At 41.2% G+C, this 17,024-nt stretch overlaps 1 protein-coding gene across 1 annotated transcript; it reads right to left on the reverse strand.

The window, feature by feature from the left end:
• Positions 1–3,734: 3,734 nt before the first annotated feature.
• EGLN3 (egl-9 family hypoxia inducible factor 3) lies at positions 3,735–9,733 on the reverse strand. Its single transcript, XM_009290375.2, has 4 exons — positions 9,614–9,733; positions 7,566–7,702; positions 6,803–6,876; positions 3,735–5,428 (listed from the first exon to the last, which is right to left on the reverse strand). Exons 1-4 carry the CDS (start codon positions 9,728–9,730, stop codon positions 5,391–5,393), a joined length of 366 nt encoding a protein of 121 aa, XP_009288650.1. The 5' UTR covers positions 9,731–9,733; the 3' UTR covers positions 3,735–5,390.
• Between the last annotated feature and the right edge of the window lie 7,291 nt (positions 9,734–17,024).

A 17,024-nucleotide genomic window follows, 5' to 3' on the forward strand; every position in this document is an offset into this window, starting at 1 on the left:
CTGCGGGTGTCCAGCAAAGGAGCAGACCTGCATGCTGGCACTGACTAGGTTTGCCACCACATGAGAATTGCTGTTGACTGCGGTTGGCCTAGTGAAGTTTATTTAGCATCTCCAGCATTGTTTAAAATAAGCACACATGCAGATGAAGTTATCCCCTCTTTTCCACAAGACAGATTAAAAAAAAAATTCTATCTACGCTTTGTGAAAGAGGATGGGAGTTTTACCAACTCTGAAGTGGAAATACTCCAGAGACGAAATTATGTGGGAAAGGGGAATCAGTTTTTACTAACCTCTCTTCCACTGTCGCACTACTTTGTAATTTTCAGTGCAACCTCTGATATCAGATGCATTCTCAAGAGTCATGGGAATTGTCAGTGCAAATATATTTAGCCATATCCCTTTGGGTAGGTGGGGGAGGAAAGAGACCCCTAAATAGCTGTAAGATAACAATTACTGCAAGCATATTTGCTTAGAGAAAGTTTAGTCAGAGTTCAGAGAAAAGACAAGTCCTTGGCAGCTGGATGGCCAACGGCCAGCTTCTTCTTGAGCTGTCCCTACAAACCCTTACTCGATGAGGAGCATGCTCAGAAGAGAAACCCCTTTGCTTTCCTTAGGTCTTCTCCACGTGCTCTAAGCACTCTTCGGTGTAAATGAAATGCTTAGAGAAGTGGCAAATTATCTAGAATTCTCTCCCCTCTTTAACCAAAAAAGTCAAATCCAAGCCCTCCATGATAGAAAGTGTCTTTTACATAGGGGGCAGAAATTCCCACTATTCACAATATTGCAAAAGAATTCAGAAAATTTCACAGCACGTTAACAGGCGAGTGAAAATGTCCTGGCATTCATTCAACTGCAGTGGGAGTGGGAGTGGGGAGAAGCCTCTGCCGTGGCTGCAGGAGAAACCTGTGGGACTCAGGCTGGAAAAGTAGCAGGGGGAGGATGTGAATGCTGTTAAAAATAAAACTTATCAGACAACAATTGAATCATGAGAATGTTATCTGGTTCAACAGGAGTGTGAAAACAAATAGGCATTTCAAGAAGAGGGTCACTAGCAAGGTAAAGAACTTCAGAATAGCAGGAAGTGACCAAGGAAACATGCCAAGCTGATGGCAACAAACAGCTCTCCCTGACAGCACACCTCTGTGCAGTGCCACCACCCTCCATCCAGCTGTGTGGCACTGCACCCACCTGCCGCAACCCTGGCCATGGTAAGACACAAGACTGAAAAGATTTGCACAGGACAAAGTTTAACATGACCCAGTGTTTATTGACTCCTGCCACATATTTTGGTTTTAACAGTAACAGGAACACAAAATGTGATGTAAAATATTACTAGGGGTTTCTGTATCAACCCAATGCAAAGTGCCAGCATTGTTGACCAGCATACAACCTGACAAGAGAAGATGTAGTCATAACTCACTCTCAGATATCTGCTGGGAGTACATCACAGTCAAAGTAGAACTAGTTATTTGCCTGCAAATAGATAACATTTTCTTCTAGATGCAAGTGGTGTTAGAGCCAGCTATTTTGCAACAACAATATATATAACATATTCCAACATCTTTAAAAAAACGTAGTAGGAAAGGACTAAAACTGTATAAAGAGAGAAGGAAAAAAAGAGTGGATCTTTTTAGACGCTACTTTGCAGAGGCCATTCCTCATAGAACCAGAAGTAATCTAGAGAAAATAAGATTTATTAGAGGCTGCTTTGCTTAAAAGGCCAGTGGTTACAGCTTTAAGAATAAAAATAGTCTCTTGATTTTCAGTACTGGCTCCTGGCCTTTTTCCTCCCTGCACAATAAAACCACCTGTTGGAAATTGTGGCTTGGTGGCTCCGCATATTTTTCCAATGCAATTGCATTTGGAAAGGCAACCATATTTCTTAAAGAGCCACAAAAAACTTGCATGACACACATGTGGCATGTAACATCTTCACAAATATGAATGATGAAGGCACATTACCTAAAGGTTGAAAAAAACCCCAACAAAACTTTTGGAGAACTAAAAATTAAATGCCTTAGAGAAACCACTTTTTCACAACTGGATGACAAGTGCTGTTTAGCCATAGATGTTTCAAACAGTTTGCCATGAAGACAAAACACAAGGAAAGAGTCTTCTTGAAATGCCCTCCCTACTGCAGCAGCCTGCTTCCCCCACAGTTCTTCAGACAATTTCATTCTTGCAGAGCAGTTTGCAACAATTCCAAGGACAGGCAAGAGAAATTTGTGTAGAAAACCTCAAGCCTGTGGATTTCTACATGACCAACACCCCACCCACCCCCCAGTTAAATTACAGCATCTTCAAGGATACCATCCCACTGATCTGGAAAGGGGGTAAAGGTCTGGAACAGAGGACTGAGGAATTGGTTTCAAAATCCTGTGCCCTCAACTTTTTAGTACTTAATTGTCTTTTTCTTTGTTAACACACATAATTCTCTCTGCCACAGAATAATTGCTCTCTATCTAGATCAGGAAGATATTGGCTAGAAATGAAAATATGTACTTTATTTACATAAAATGCATCTATACTCCAAGCTCCATCCACCACACATGTTGCTGACCACTGCTGAAGCCAGGTGGTAGCAGTAGTGGTAACTGAAGTACCTTTCTTTTTCAACCTTTATACAAAGCCTTTCCCCTCCCACCCCAGTGTTTTTCCACTATTCTAGGCTCCAGTGAGATGTGTACTAACATCTTTCTAGTGCATTTTTTTCAAGGTTACAGTTTCTAAAGGCAAAGGAAGACTTGCTTTGCTCTGTTTTAGCTGTCTTTGCCCCCCTTTACAATCACGTAGAAGTTTCAAATTTACATGCCATTAACAACTTTGCATAGCAATACAACAGATTCGGTTCCCCCCCCCCTTTTTAAATAATAATCCTGTGGCCCTCCTTTTTCAACAGCTCCCATCTTTCAAAGGGTTACCTCTCACTCTCAGGGAAGAGCCCTAACTCTTTCTCCTCCCACATGAACATTGCAGAATGAGAATTTCAAGTTATCGTTAAGTTTCCTTCGAGTCTATATTGTGTTACTTAGAAGCAACTGTAGTGGAATAATGTTTTTCCTAACATTAAAGGACATTTATCAGATTATTTGTCTTTTTCTAGTCTTGAGTTATAAGAATATTTGTCACACATGTTCCCTCGTATTCCTCTCTTAAGGTGCACAGTGGTCAGGCTGAACAAAGTCCCGCCCATAAGACCATAGCTGGATCTCTGGGAGAAGCCAGAGAGAACAAGGGGTTTCTTAGCACTACTGTATTTACATTCAGAATTCAAGGACAGGCTGAAGGATGCCCAGCTTTTTTTTTTTTTTTTTTTTTTTTTTTTTTTTTTTTTTTTTTTTTTTTTTTTTTTTTTTTTTTTTTTTTTTTTTTTTTTTTTTTTTTTTTTTTTTTTTTTTTTTTTTTTTTTTTTTTTTTTTTTTTTTTTTTTTTTTTTTTTTTTTTTTTTTTTTTTTTTTTTTTTTTTTTTTTTTTTTTTTTTTTTTTTTTTTTTTTTTTTTTTTTTTTTTTTTTTTTTTTTTTTTTTTTTTTTTTTTTTTTTTTTTTTTTTTTTTTTTTTTTTTTTTTTTTTTTTTTTTTTTTTTTTTTTTTTTTTTTTTTTTTTTTTTTTTTTTTTTTTTTTTTTTTTTTTTTTTTTTTTTTTTTTTTTTTTTTTTTTTTTTTTTTTTTTTTTTTTTTTTTTTTTTTTTTTTTTTTTTTTTTTTTTTTTTTTTTTTTAAGAGACAGAACCACTTAAAAAAATTTCTATTACCAATTTTTATGTCATGAAAGTTATTTCTTTTCTGTCCTATGCAGCTGTTACCGTTCTGTCACTGACATTTAATAGTTGCCATTGCACACTACCTTTTCATTCCCTAGCTCAAGTGCGACAGAGCTGGCTCACAGACCCATCACTAGCACGACAGCCCGGCACAGTGTGGTGAACTGGTGCAGGAGACAGTGGTTCAGACAGACCACCTTCAACACTGCAGGCAGGTGGCACGGGAAAATACAGGACACTGAAGCGGGCATCTATTTGGAACATTTAGCAGGGTCTGACATACACACTGACAACATGAGACAAAAATGAATGCAAGTGAGTGTATTAGGTTGAGAACAATTAGTGTGAGTGATAAATACATCCACTGCCAGCTCTCAGCTTCCTTAAGAGCTATTCTGAACTGCATAGTAAGTGCTGGTTGTAGAAGCTTAGGCAGATTGGAGATAGCTCACCAGTTACTCATTGAGTCTAATAAGTTTAAAAAAATAATGGAGAAAAAAAAATGTGCTTTGCCATTTGAATAACTCTGATCTCACAGCTTGAGCACAGCAGAAGTAGTTACCTGGCCAACTGAAACGGAATCGCTGTTTCATTCAAATTACCTACACATGCAAAGTTAAACAAGTGTGTTAACTAAGGATAAGCAGCATAGAAATCAAGTCTAAGTTACCCGTTATTTATCATATATTTGTCAGACTGCCAGACATATCTTTTCCTTTCAGATTCATATCTGTGTCATACTAAACATAGTAGATGAAGTCACGAAAATAACACTTAACTCTACATATCATTGGCCTTCAGTGCCAATGCATTGTGTGCCATAAGCCTTCCAAGTTTACCAAACTTTTGGGAGAAAACAGCTGCTTTACCAAACCGTGAAAATAGAAACCGTACAACTCACCCTGCTCAGAACAGAAAGGAAATGGTTTTACAAAGTTGTGGACAGATGCATAACTACTACCCCCTCAGTCCTGGGACAGAAAGGGCAACACAACTGCACAGCTAGAATGTGACTCTCAGAACACAAACAAAATCCAGGAAATGCGATGACTGTGTAGACAAAAATCTGTTTGGAAAGTCGTGCTATCAAAGAGCTGAGCCAACATGCTGCGCAAAGTGATGAACAGTACATTGACAGGTCCACGTGGGACAGACCATAAGATGACACTCTTCAAAAATCCAGTTTAATTTCACATTCCCAGTATCTCTCCTTGCCCATTAGCAGTCTGCCACAGATTTTAAAACTTGTAACGCTCCTTCCCATTGAGCTAGATTTCCCCCCCCCTAAAGTGCAAGTAAGACTCGGGTTTTTACCACTACTTCCAATGATCGTTATCTTGGTTACAAGAGCGATCAAAAACCAGTTGGCTGAGCCACTACCACTAGGCTTAGTGATACTTTTTTTTTTAACCCTGGTTACTTTTTCCAGCAAAAGGCAAATAGAAAACAAGTGTTCCTTCTGCCAGATGCAGGCATGACAAGAGGCTGCCTTAAGTACCATCAATATAAGACACACATGCTAGACACAACCAGTGCATTCTTGTGCATAACAATAATTTGCCCTTGTTCGCTGGAAATAGAAGTCATCTTTGGGATCTTATTTCCTCACAAAGAATTCAGGAACAGTTGATTAGTCTTCATTAAGAGGTGCTTCTCTCTTCCTTGCATCTACATCGAAAAGATGAAAAAAGGAAAGGCAATTAAGCCAAAGAGTTCTGACAGCATTCATCTGAAAACTCAGAAACAGAATAAAGTTGGTTTGTTTTCGATAGACAGCACTTTCCATTTCAGACTCATGATATGAATTCACTACATGGACTGAAATGCTGTATGAATCCACAGCATGTTAACAAGATAGTCATACCAAAGTTTTGTATATTTGCCCTGTTGACACCGAAGACAACTCAGCAGTATTCAAGTAGCCCAATAACCTTTCAGACTCCAGATCTGTGATACTTTTACCCCCACTCTTGGCCCCTTGTTCATGATCCACTTCAAGGGTGAAGCCAGTATTTGCTTTACATACCAGCTACATAGATGACAACAGTCTGTTCTGAAAAGCATTTGACTAATTATGACTTTGCTGGTCCGCTGCTGCACTGCACACATTTAAAAAGATGAATGCTCTCCACGCTGTATTTTGAGGACCTGCCTGAAGCAGTCCCCGAAGACCACATCTTAAACTGCTCCAAACAGCAAACCTTTGAGCATGGCCCCAGGTAGGGTGTTAGAGCACATCTGGACAACTCAGTCCATTACTCGTATGCCATTACTACAGTAGCAGGCAGTGTGGCTGCCATTAGGAAAGCTGCGGTCACCTCTTCCCGGCCTTCTGCAGAAGTGTCTCTGGGCTGACTTTAAGCTATCTGTGAGACCCAGTTGAATGTATGTAGCTCTTGAAGTGCACCATGATCACAGCTACTCTAGCAACTGCCTGCCAAAAGATGCACTTATATATATTTCTAAGCTTAGTTTATTTCCAACTCATAATCTATACATTCTAAGGTCATTATGAATATCCCCACTCAGAAATTACTTGCAAATTAAAGACAAATCCCTTTTGCATTACTGCAGGCCCCAACTGCCCTTCATTAATATAGAAGACAGGCCCTATTCGGCCAGAACATTTAGAGAACATGATTATGAAACTGTTTGTGTAAGTCTCAAGACTTTGTGCTAAACAAAGTTTGGAGGAGACAAAATATACTTCTCAAATAACAGAAGAGCTTACAGACTCCCAGTGACTGGAGCAGTGACCTGGAGTGGGGCAAAATCTCAGCAGCCATTTGGGAGAGAATTGGAAACTGCCTCTCCCGTGCTCCCCATCACGCTCATCTGGGATACTGAGGCCAGGCCTGAATCTTCTTCTGTCACAATTTCTCCACTTCACGTAAAATAACTGACTAGTGATTAGAGATGAAAAAGCTTTCTAAAAATGAATGTCAACCATCTAGCTACAGAGTTATTCCCAGTCTGTCTCTGACTTTGGAAATATCAAAATGCATTAAGTTCTTTCTGGTGAACACTTAAACAGAATCATACCGGTTAAGTTCCTGAACTTTTTTTTGGCTTCTGCTCTTTCTTCAGCATCAAAATACCACACAGTCATGGCATATCTACAAAAGAAAGAAATCTTGTGTTTGTTTCAACTTTTGCTATTAAAATAGAGCCCTGGAGTTTTATGCTCATGGAGAAAACAAACACCCTGCATTAGTAGATCAAAAAAGGATGCAAAAGGCACATCTTTATAGACAAGTATAGACAGTATTTTAAATGTGTATTTTATCAAGATAGAAATATAGGTGAGAATTTCTGCTTGGAGGCACAAAAGAGTGCACAGCCCCTGGTAACAAAGGGCAAAAGTAGCTTACAGACCTTTGCACGTTCTTCCGTTCTGGGACAGCTGTAGGCAGCTCGGGGGTTGCCCTGAGTCACATCAGCTTTTTGTGGCCTGTTGACAGATGGTAGCCCCAAGAATCCCTATAGTGTTACGAGGGCAAAAGTATAACCCAGCATCTCCCAGCTAAATAGCTATGCCTGGCTTGGAAGATTTCTCCTGTCACTGGTAAAAGGGCTTTTTTTTCCATCACATAAGGAATCTTATCATTCAATCTTGTTCTTCCTCATTGGAAGAGAGAATTCCCAGTGACTCAAAAACAGAAAATCCACTCAAAACCTAGCTATCTGTTTTTTAATGCACATGTATTTAAACAAACATGATGGCCATAATTTTAGATAAAAATATTGGTAGAAGAGATGCTTTGCTTTTTCCTGGCCAAATATCAATACCAAATAAGCTACTTACCTGGTTGCATAAGAAGGCTGGACTTCATGTGGATTCCTTCGATCTGACCAAAAAAAAAGTAATCGGTCAAAAATTGGCTCAACATCTGCTACATAGGACTTTCCTTCTGGGAATATCCGAAGAATTCCACCATGCAGCTGAAAGAAAAGGAAAGGTTGCTTTTTACACATATAAACACCCACACATTCATGCAAACAATGACTTATTTCTCTCTCCTCAGCACCCAACAAATGGGGAATAAACATCTGATGATAACCAAGACCGCTACATGACAACACTGGAAAACCATACACTGACTCTCTTGGCCACCTTGATTTTCTCAAACAGCTTGTAATGTTTCAGCATAAACATCTGGCTAAAGTAAATGAACCAAGATAAAGACAACACTGGCCCTGTAACAAACAGCTGGGAAACTTCTGACCTCCCACTCACATCTCTAGAACCAGTGAATACCACAAGGCAGGTAAGGGCCTTCCACCTGACCAGTCTGAGATCAGACTCTCCTCCCAGCAATCACTAGATACTGCTTACGGTATTTCAGAGCCTGCATCTGATCATGCAGACTTCACCCTGGGAAGAGTGAAGTCTGTTCTATTGTTGTATTTGTAATAAACTTCTAATTATATTATATCTCCCAGCCAGTCTTTTCCCCTGCTTATGATATAGCTTGGTTTCTGTACCACATCATTTGTCTCTTTCCATGTGCCACCAGTTTCAGGGAAAAACCCTGCTGATCTGCATGCACTGCAGAAACTTCAAAAGATGCAGATGAACTCTGCCTCCTCCCTGCTGCTGTTAGAGGGCTCTTTGGAGGCTTTTATGCTGCACAACAGAGCACAGGGAAGATGCTGTCAACCCAGCACTGACCTGACTTAGTACCTCCACATGGCATGCAAACCTCAGTAAGAAACTACTAGGTCAGGTTTAAAGCAATATGGTTGCTTTCAAAGGCCAGCATGATTATATTGCATCTCCTCCAGCATACATTTGCATAAAGTTACCGTCACACCCACATAATACTCTCCACCAGTGTCCCGGATTTCAGTTAGCTTTCTTAGTGTCCACTTGGGTGCTCCTTCACTATTAGAGTAAGAGTGCAGTGCACAAAATAAATTGGATATTTGCATTTCCTCCCACATTTCCTCCTTCATTTTATTACATTGAGATGTTCCACTGTCATACTCTCCATAAAGGAATGTATTTTTATCCAACAGTACATTTTTTAGTGGCATTGCCTGTACATCTGAACTTGCTTTTGGGGGTTCATAGTATTTACGTGTGCTTAAAAAGCATCCACCTAAAGTGGTCAAGAGAGGTTAGAGAGACAAAAAACATCGGGCAATTTTCAATAGATAATCCACGTGAATGGTTTGTGCCGCATTATGACAACAGAAGTGTAAAGAGACATCCTGCAATTTTACAAACCCTTATTTTGTTTCTAACTTAAAGGTATGGTAAATTCAAGGCTGACTTTATTGCCTTATAGTAATACAGGTAGAAACAAGAGCACCATCCTGTCAAGAGACCCACTGGTGGAGTCAAAGATGGAGAGGACAAACCAAGCCATGTGCTTGTTCCTCTTACTACGCCCCATCACTTCATAAGGAAGAAAACCACAAAGGCAACTGCCTGAAGATCTTCTGCGGGTTAGCCTGAAGGAACAGTATCAAGAACGCTAAAGTCCCAAATTTGGGCTGTCATTTTATTCTGTTCCCAGAATCCACTTATTCCTTAGTGGATTATGTTTTTTCTCTCTAGTGCTTCATTGCTCTTTCCTCTAAACAAAGCATAAGAGCCAGCAGCCCAGTGCTTAGAAGCTTTATTCTATAGCAACAAAACAGTATGTGTGTGGGATGTGAGAGAGAATAATAAGGAAACAGTTCAGATTCTTACTTCCAAAGGATTGCCATAAACACCAAGAAAATAAATGTAGAGATGAAGAACAGACCAGCTGTTCAAAAGTTCACCAGAGTTCACGACAGCTCCAAAGCTCTGTTTCTGAAGTATTTTTTCCTTCATGTTCTGCCTCAGCCCCATGGCTTACTCACCTTGGAGTCCCAGTTCTTATTCAGGTAATAAATACAGGTGATGCAGCGCCCGTCACCATTTGGATTGTCCACATGACGAACATACCCAGTTCCATTTCCAGGATAGCAAGCAACCATAGCCTGAATGAAAGATGAACATTGTAAAAAAAATAAATTCTACAAGATGCCCACCTTCAGTTTTTCTTTGCTAAGCATCCTCCCACCACCAGTTTGGCTCAGCATTTTTCAGATGATCAATCCAAAACCTACAGCAGACACCACCAGACGTATCTTTGCACAAGCTTCTTTCACTGGATGAGTCAGCCAGTGTGAAATTCCAAACTGGAAATAAATACCCTTCATATTTCACAATATATACACTAAAGTAGGAGAAAAAAACCTGAATTAAACTAAAACACTGGTCTGTATGGTACAAGCTTATTGTTCTTTACAAGCTACGTGACTTTGAGACAGTTTCAGCTAAAGTTTGCTTGGGTTTCTAAAGATGAACAGTCATTGCAAAACTGATTTGCCAGTCATAATGAAAGTAGACAACGATCCCAGGATGTCATGCCTTACTACCACCATCCTCCTCTATTCATATCTTCCAGTCCCTGCCATATACATCCCTATGGTCCAACACAAAGTGAGGGTCTCCAGGAGGTGTGGGTGAAAGTCCATAGAGCAAAGTCTGCACAAACCTGCAACTTCTTTGTGCCGTGTTTGCACAGGGCAGTGCATGTTTGCTTTCATGGACTGAGCCACAGAACTAACCGAACAGCTTTCAGAAGCATACTTCTCTTTGATCATCTCCAGACTTGCTGATACAATCACTTAATTCACAGTTTGTTTAAATTTCACCTTGAATGATGAGATAAGCCTAACAGGAATTACTCCAAACCACACAACAGTCAACAGGTCTTAAAAGGGTTTTTACAGCAAAAATGTATTAAACTTGAGTTGACACCATTAGCAGCCTAAGCAGGATACAGGGAAGAGCAGATGAGACTGCTGGTAGGGTACCAGATCTTTGTCTCAGAGTCACTTCTTCACTATTGGGACTACTTGGTAGTGATACCAGTCACCTTCCATGGAGTTTACTCCACTAAAGCTGTGGCAATAGAAATCTTGTTCCCACTCCTCTGACATCTCCTTTCATTGCTTGCCAGTATTAGCAGCAAGAGTGATGGGAGATGATGGGCTAAGTTCGGCTGGAAAACTGGACACAGTATCCAGATGTGGTCTCCCCAGGGCTGAGTAGAGGGTGATAATTACTCCCTTACTGGCTGTGCTCCTGTGAATTTTGCCCTGGATGCTGTTGTGCAGGGAGCACACTGCAGGCTCATGTTCAGCTCACTGCCCACTAAGACCATTAGGGTCCCCAGGCTCCGCTGTGGAGCAGAGCTGCTCCCCAGCCTGTACTGCTGCAAGGGGCTCTTCCTTCCCAGGGGCAGGACTTTGCATTTGTCCATATTTAATTTCATAAAAGTTGCCATTGGCCTGTTTCTCCAGCCCATCTGCGTCCCTTTAGGTGGCAGCCCTGCCCTCGAGTGCATCAACTGGTCCCCCTCAGTTTGGTGTCATCTCCACACTTGACAAGAGTGCACTCTGCCATCTGCTTCAGGTTACTGACAAAGGCAGTTAACAGGTCAGGTTCTGTGATAGACCCCCATGGTGCTCCATTTGTTACCAGCCTCTAGGTATAATATGATTGATTAACCACCACCCTCTAAGCGCAACCATCCAAGCAGTTTTTTACCCATCTAGTTTTCCACCCATCCAAACCATAACATCTGAACTCTGGATACAAGAGTATTGTACATGCCTATCCCACAGAATGAGGATGTGATTGTGCACCATTTGCATGACCTGCCCTTAATAATCTGCCAAGCACAGTTGATAGCATTTAAGATTGACAGTATAGGCTTTACCAAAAGCAATTGAAATTTTTATCTAGGAACCCCAGAAGTCTCGTTTTCTAACCAAGAATGAAAGTCTGTTCACAGGAGTTGGCCAGTTAGGATGGGTGTACACATACAGCTGCGAAAATACCGCTCTGTATCTCAAGTCATGTATGAATTGACTTTCCTTCCTCCCCACAAGCACCAGCAAATGATACCTTAAGGCACCAGTAAGTCACCAGAGCCCGCTCCTCACCCCGACACCTTAGGCCACAGCTGCTTTGGGGCTGGCAGCCCACCGGGGCAGGAGATTATGCTGAACAAGAGTGAGTACCTTTAATTCCCAGTAATAAGCCCTCTTCCATCACGCCTGGCAGTTGGCTAGATGCCTTGCCATAGGTCCTGTCTGCTCTGTTGTCATTCTGCTGTTACAAACGGCTCCACAGCTGAACTTACATTTCACTAACAGCCTGATAACAGCAGTAAGGGCCAGTCTACAGCCTAGCACTGGAAACAAGCCTGGCTTAGGAGCACAAGCCTGGTGGAAACCACAAGCCAGCTGTAACTGCAATGTAGAAATGGTCCAAGGGAGCTGTACCCTCACTGGGGAGGATAACCCTCCTCATGCATCCCCCCATCCCAGCTGCTAACACAGCAGCTCACACAGGTGCACCCTTCACCCATCCCACGCACAGCGAGCTGGATTAGGTCAAACAATTAAAATAGTAACCCTTTGATAAACCTGATCCTCGTATGCTGGGGAATGTGACCCTGGGAGCTGAGAGCACAGAGGAGAGGGGGCAGCGATGCCAGCAGATGGGCAGGGAGGAGGGCTGTGCCAGGAGAGCTGGAGGAGCAGGGGGCTCATCTCTACAGTGAGCACAGCTGCTGCTGAGAGGATGCACGCCTACACTGCCAGTGCAAGGTCCGGCTCAGCAGAGCTCTGCTAATCATACCAGAGGGATGATGCACAGTGGGAATAAAACTTTGTTGACTGATAATACCTCATTTTAAGTCAATGTACAACACAAAATTATGGAGGCCTTAAGGAAGTCTCTCTTTGAAAGAGCAGACATTACTCCAAGATTACTGAACTGCCAAAAAATCAATCCAATATTACTACTATTTTTTAATGCCACAATCAAAAAGCTGCTGAAGAATAATTGACTGCAGGCCAGATCCTTAAAGGGATTTAGGTGCTTTACTTACTACCAAAATCTGGGCAGAAGGCCAGAGTTTTCCCTGGCCTCCCCCACGTAGTATGTTCTCTTAGCAGAACATGTGCTTTGACGCCGAGACATTGATGCATTATTTATTTATTTACAGCATGCACCTTTTGCAACCACAATGCACAGAGTCCCTGGGGATGAATAAGTAGAATAATTCCCACAGAATCCAAAAGCACTGGACACACTCTAGCCTAACTTTAAGAAAAGAGAAAAAAAAAGTTTTCTAGTAGCAGCAGCGAAGGGAGAAAAGCAGAAGTGAAATATCCTTTTTCCTGGTATGGCGAATATTTGAATGAAGCCTTAAACAATGAAGGGAAATCATTCTGGTCCTCCTAGAGCCTGTTGAAACGATATCAAGCTTTATCAGAGCGCTGGCTGGAGCGGCTCCAGAGCAGATCAAGCTGGCCTCAGCAGGGATTCCAGCTGTTAGCACTACTTTTGGATTCATTCAAAGCAAACAAGAAACAGGAGATGAGATGCGTGACCCAGACTTAATTTAGGTAATTGGTGAACACTGGTATTTGCCAGTTTAGTGCACGGGCTAGCTACAAAAGCCGGAGGCTGGATCATCATACTCAAACTATTTACCAGGTGAGCCAGTGGAGTGTCAGTAAAAATGTTTCCTATACTTTTTCGGCTATTGTGTCCAGAAGAGCACACTCCATTTTTGAAAGCATCTCCCTTCATTAACCAACTCCAAACCTAAACTAACTATAGCAGGCAGTAATGAGCAAGAATGTACCTAACTTTTTTTTTTCAATACAATCCATTACAATGGCTGCTAATTGGCATAACTTCCCAGTGCAAGCACTCAGAGCAAATTTCAGCAACACCCCCACCCCTGTTTTAAGTTAAAATAGACAAGCGTCTTAAACAGCTGAACAGTTAAAAACTCTGATATACAGGTGCATGCCTTTGCAGTTGCACACACACACGCCATAGTTTGAAGACCAATGCTCTGGTGGTCTAGTCGACAGTCATGAATTAAGGCCTACAAAACTTGGAAAATGAAAAGCAAATAGTCAAGACTGTAGTTTCTGCACTGTCATTTTCAGCGATGTTAGGTTTCCCGAGAGGGTGCAAATCAACCACCAGTTAAACAAGCAGTAATTACCAGCTTTAGCAAGGAGTCAGGAATAATCAGTAAACTTTGCATTGCACAGAAGCTTGCAAAAATAAGTTATTCATCATTCAGTTTAAGTATTACACTCAAGTCAGCCAGAGAAATCTGCAAGTCAAACTGCAAGACACCAGCAAAGTTTGGAGGCAGATAAAAAACAACGGTTCCACAGAGAGGATTTTTCCCTGCCTCCCAGTGCTAGCAAGGGGAAAAACAAATTCTCTCAGCTGATAGCCAGGACCATGCTGTGAGGCATCATTCTGCTACATTTCATAAAATAAGCAGCACTGGAGTGGACTGATACTTGGAACAAAATGCTTCAGAGAATACCTCAGCTAGAAGATGCTTGTAAGTGGAAATGAACACTGCTTCATAGGAAGTAGTGATGACAGCAGGTCAGAAGGAGATGCTCTCCATGCCTGCTAGCACTAAGCCAGGGCCCCAGTGTACTCCTAGTGCAGACTGTATAGGTGGTATTGTAACCCTATACTGATCCCGTATTTTCCTCAGAACTAGTATGACCTTTGCAACCAGCAGAGAAAATTTGACCTGCGTAACTCTATCCTGCCAACACCAGCCACCCTTGCAGATTAAGCTAAATGCTCTACAATATGCTTTTCCATTTTCTGTACCAGATTTGTCCTGTATATTGAACAGCTGCTACTTTTGAGCCCTAGTGTAGATCATCTGTGTACAGCTTGTACATCAAATAGTTAAATTCAGAAATTACTTGTAAAGCCTGTTAGATGAAAGGTACTAGAAAGACACAGAGCAATACTGATCTACAATATCACTACAATGGTTTTCTAGAAAACCAAGGTATTAATAAGAATTAACGGTGCTACAGCCACTGCAGCTTTCAGATACATTTTTATTTGGCTGCACACTCCCAAGTTTCCCAAATTTCAGTCCAATATGTGGTTCTCAGTCCTGAACTCGAGCGCAAACAAAAATCACTTGACCAGACTTTAGGAAATGAGGACTACCAGGATTCACTTGATTGACTTAGGTCTGAGTGCATATTGTACTCAACCTGATTTTAGTTTGTAGACGCGCACAGTCTGTACAGCGAGAAAGGGAAAGGCACACAGCATGCTCTACATTAAAAGAACATGAGTAGTCTGACATTTCATGATCAAAGACAAGAGATTCTCAGTTGAGGCTTGTCTGACACACAGGCGCAACGGGATGTTTCTTAAGTACTTTCTTGTTGCACCCAATTGTGCCCAAGTGTTTTCTACTGCGTAGCTTATAATGGTTAAGTATGAAATATTCATGAACATTATTAAATATTAGTTTGTTTGAATTTATGAAAGTTAAAACACTCAACTGCTATACTGAAGCATGAACTAGGAAAATTGGTCTAATTTAATACTCCATAGAGATGGGAGGGAACAGAGGGAAGAAAATTATGTTAAAACGCCAAAAAATCAGAGACATTAGCTTCGTGCCTGTTGGAAAGGGAATCACCAATTCCAAGGGGGAGGGCAAAACCCTGCTCGCTTCAGTCATGCAAAACATGAAGTGGGCTTCAGTGGCAGTATTGCATGAGAAACCAGTACCTCATTTCCTCACCCATAACTTGATTATCAGTCTTCAGTCAAACAGCTGTTGGATTTACGGAGCTAAACCTAGCCTCCTCTCTTTGATCTGCTTCTTGCTCAGGGATGGAGGCAAGAGAGGGGAAAGGTTGTGTGAGGAAGGAGCCTATTTTTAGAAATTGAGAAACACTGGGGAAAGGGCTAGAATTTGGCAGGGCAAGACACCTGCACCGTTTCACTTCAACTTTCATCTTCATACAGAGGCCTAAACACAAGCCATGTGGAAGACAACTAAAAAGCAAAAAAGCCAACAGAAATAGCAATAAAAACACTGGGGCAGTTACCATCTTTCATGAAACACAAAGCAGACCAAACTCCACAAGCTCAGCTACAAGCAGTTTGCTGAAGACCTCCTTCATTAGCTTGCAGAAGTAGTCTTACACAACGAAGGTACCTTGGATGCAGGTGACAAGCGTCTACTGAAGGGCCAAATGAGGCATGTCAACCAAGATATGAATGGTTGATATGACCCTGTACTGGTAGGTGACTCATCTCTGGAGCACTGTATCTTGGACAGATTGACATGATCACAGCTACTTTTGCTGCTTGCTCTGGTATTAGATCAGCAGCCCTGAAAATTCAAGAGGAAAAGAGAAGACATTTCTATGGCCACACAAGTGAAAATGCATCCATTCTCAATATTTCTCATCTCAGGAGCACAATGCTGTTTTCACAATGCCCATCACCACCTCTTTTTTTTTTTTTTTTAAATAGTACCTTCCGGACGGGCAAGTACTTATAACTGTACAAAAATCCTGTTTCCATGGATAGCATTTTAGCCAGGTGGTCTGGTACTTGCTTCTCCCTGCATGTATGCAACCTTGATCATCAGTTAGATCTTCCAAGAACTGGAAAGTTCATCTCTCCCTTTTTATTCTGTTTTGGCCTTTCATATGCACCATTTTAGCTTGATTATTGTTTCCAGGTGCATTGAGGCACATTTTGGAGATTTTTTTTGAGGAACAGCATGAAAGTGGGAATTGTGGGAGAGAGTATTGTTCTCATCTGCAGGAAAAAGATGCAAAGATACTGGTTTATCTTTGCTTACCAACCAAAAGGCTATTATTACCTGATATTATTCTAATTACCATAAAATGGAAAACTGTTCCCGATTACTAAATTTTTGTGGAACTAAGGGTAGAAACAAAGAATTACCCATGAAAGCTCTGTGCATGGATTATCTCCATGCCACACAGCTGTTGACGACTGGCATGTTATCTAATGGTAGCTCAAGGAGCCCCTAATAAGCTTTCAAAGCTTATGGAATCTGTCTGTAAGGAAGCTAGGTCACAGACTGATGCTGCTTTAAAAATTAGCTCTCTATTAAATAAATCTGTGATGAGGCTTAGGAAGCTTTTTTAATGATTGACAACAAAATTTAGTTCTTCATGGCCTGAAGAGTCCTATTAACGTGAAGGACAGCTTCGGCTCATGACTTTTATTTCTTTTCTTAGCAGAACACCCACTTAGAGATAAATCTGGATGCCCTTCAAGTTCAAGCTGGCTGCCAGGGCAATGCTGCTGTAAAGTGGGAAGGCATGAAACAGCCATACCTCGTGTTGGCAGTGGCCGGGTGGCCCC

This window comes from Aptenodytes forsteri, unplaced genomic scaffold (assembly GCF_000699145.1).
Source record: "Aptenodytes forsteri isolate BGI_AS27 unplaced genomic scaffold, ASM69914v1 Scaffold108, whole genome shotgun sequence".
Lineage (NCBI taxonomy): Eukaryota > Metazoa > Chordata > Aves > Sphenisciformes > Spheniscidae > Aptenodytes > Aptenodytes forsteri.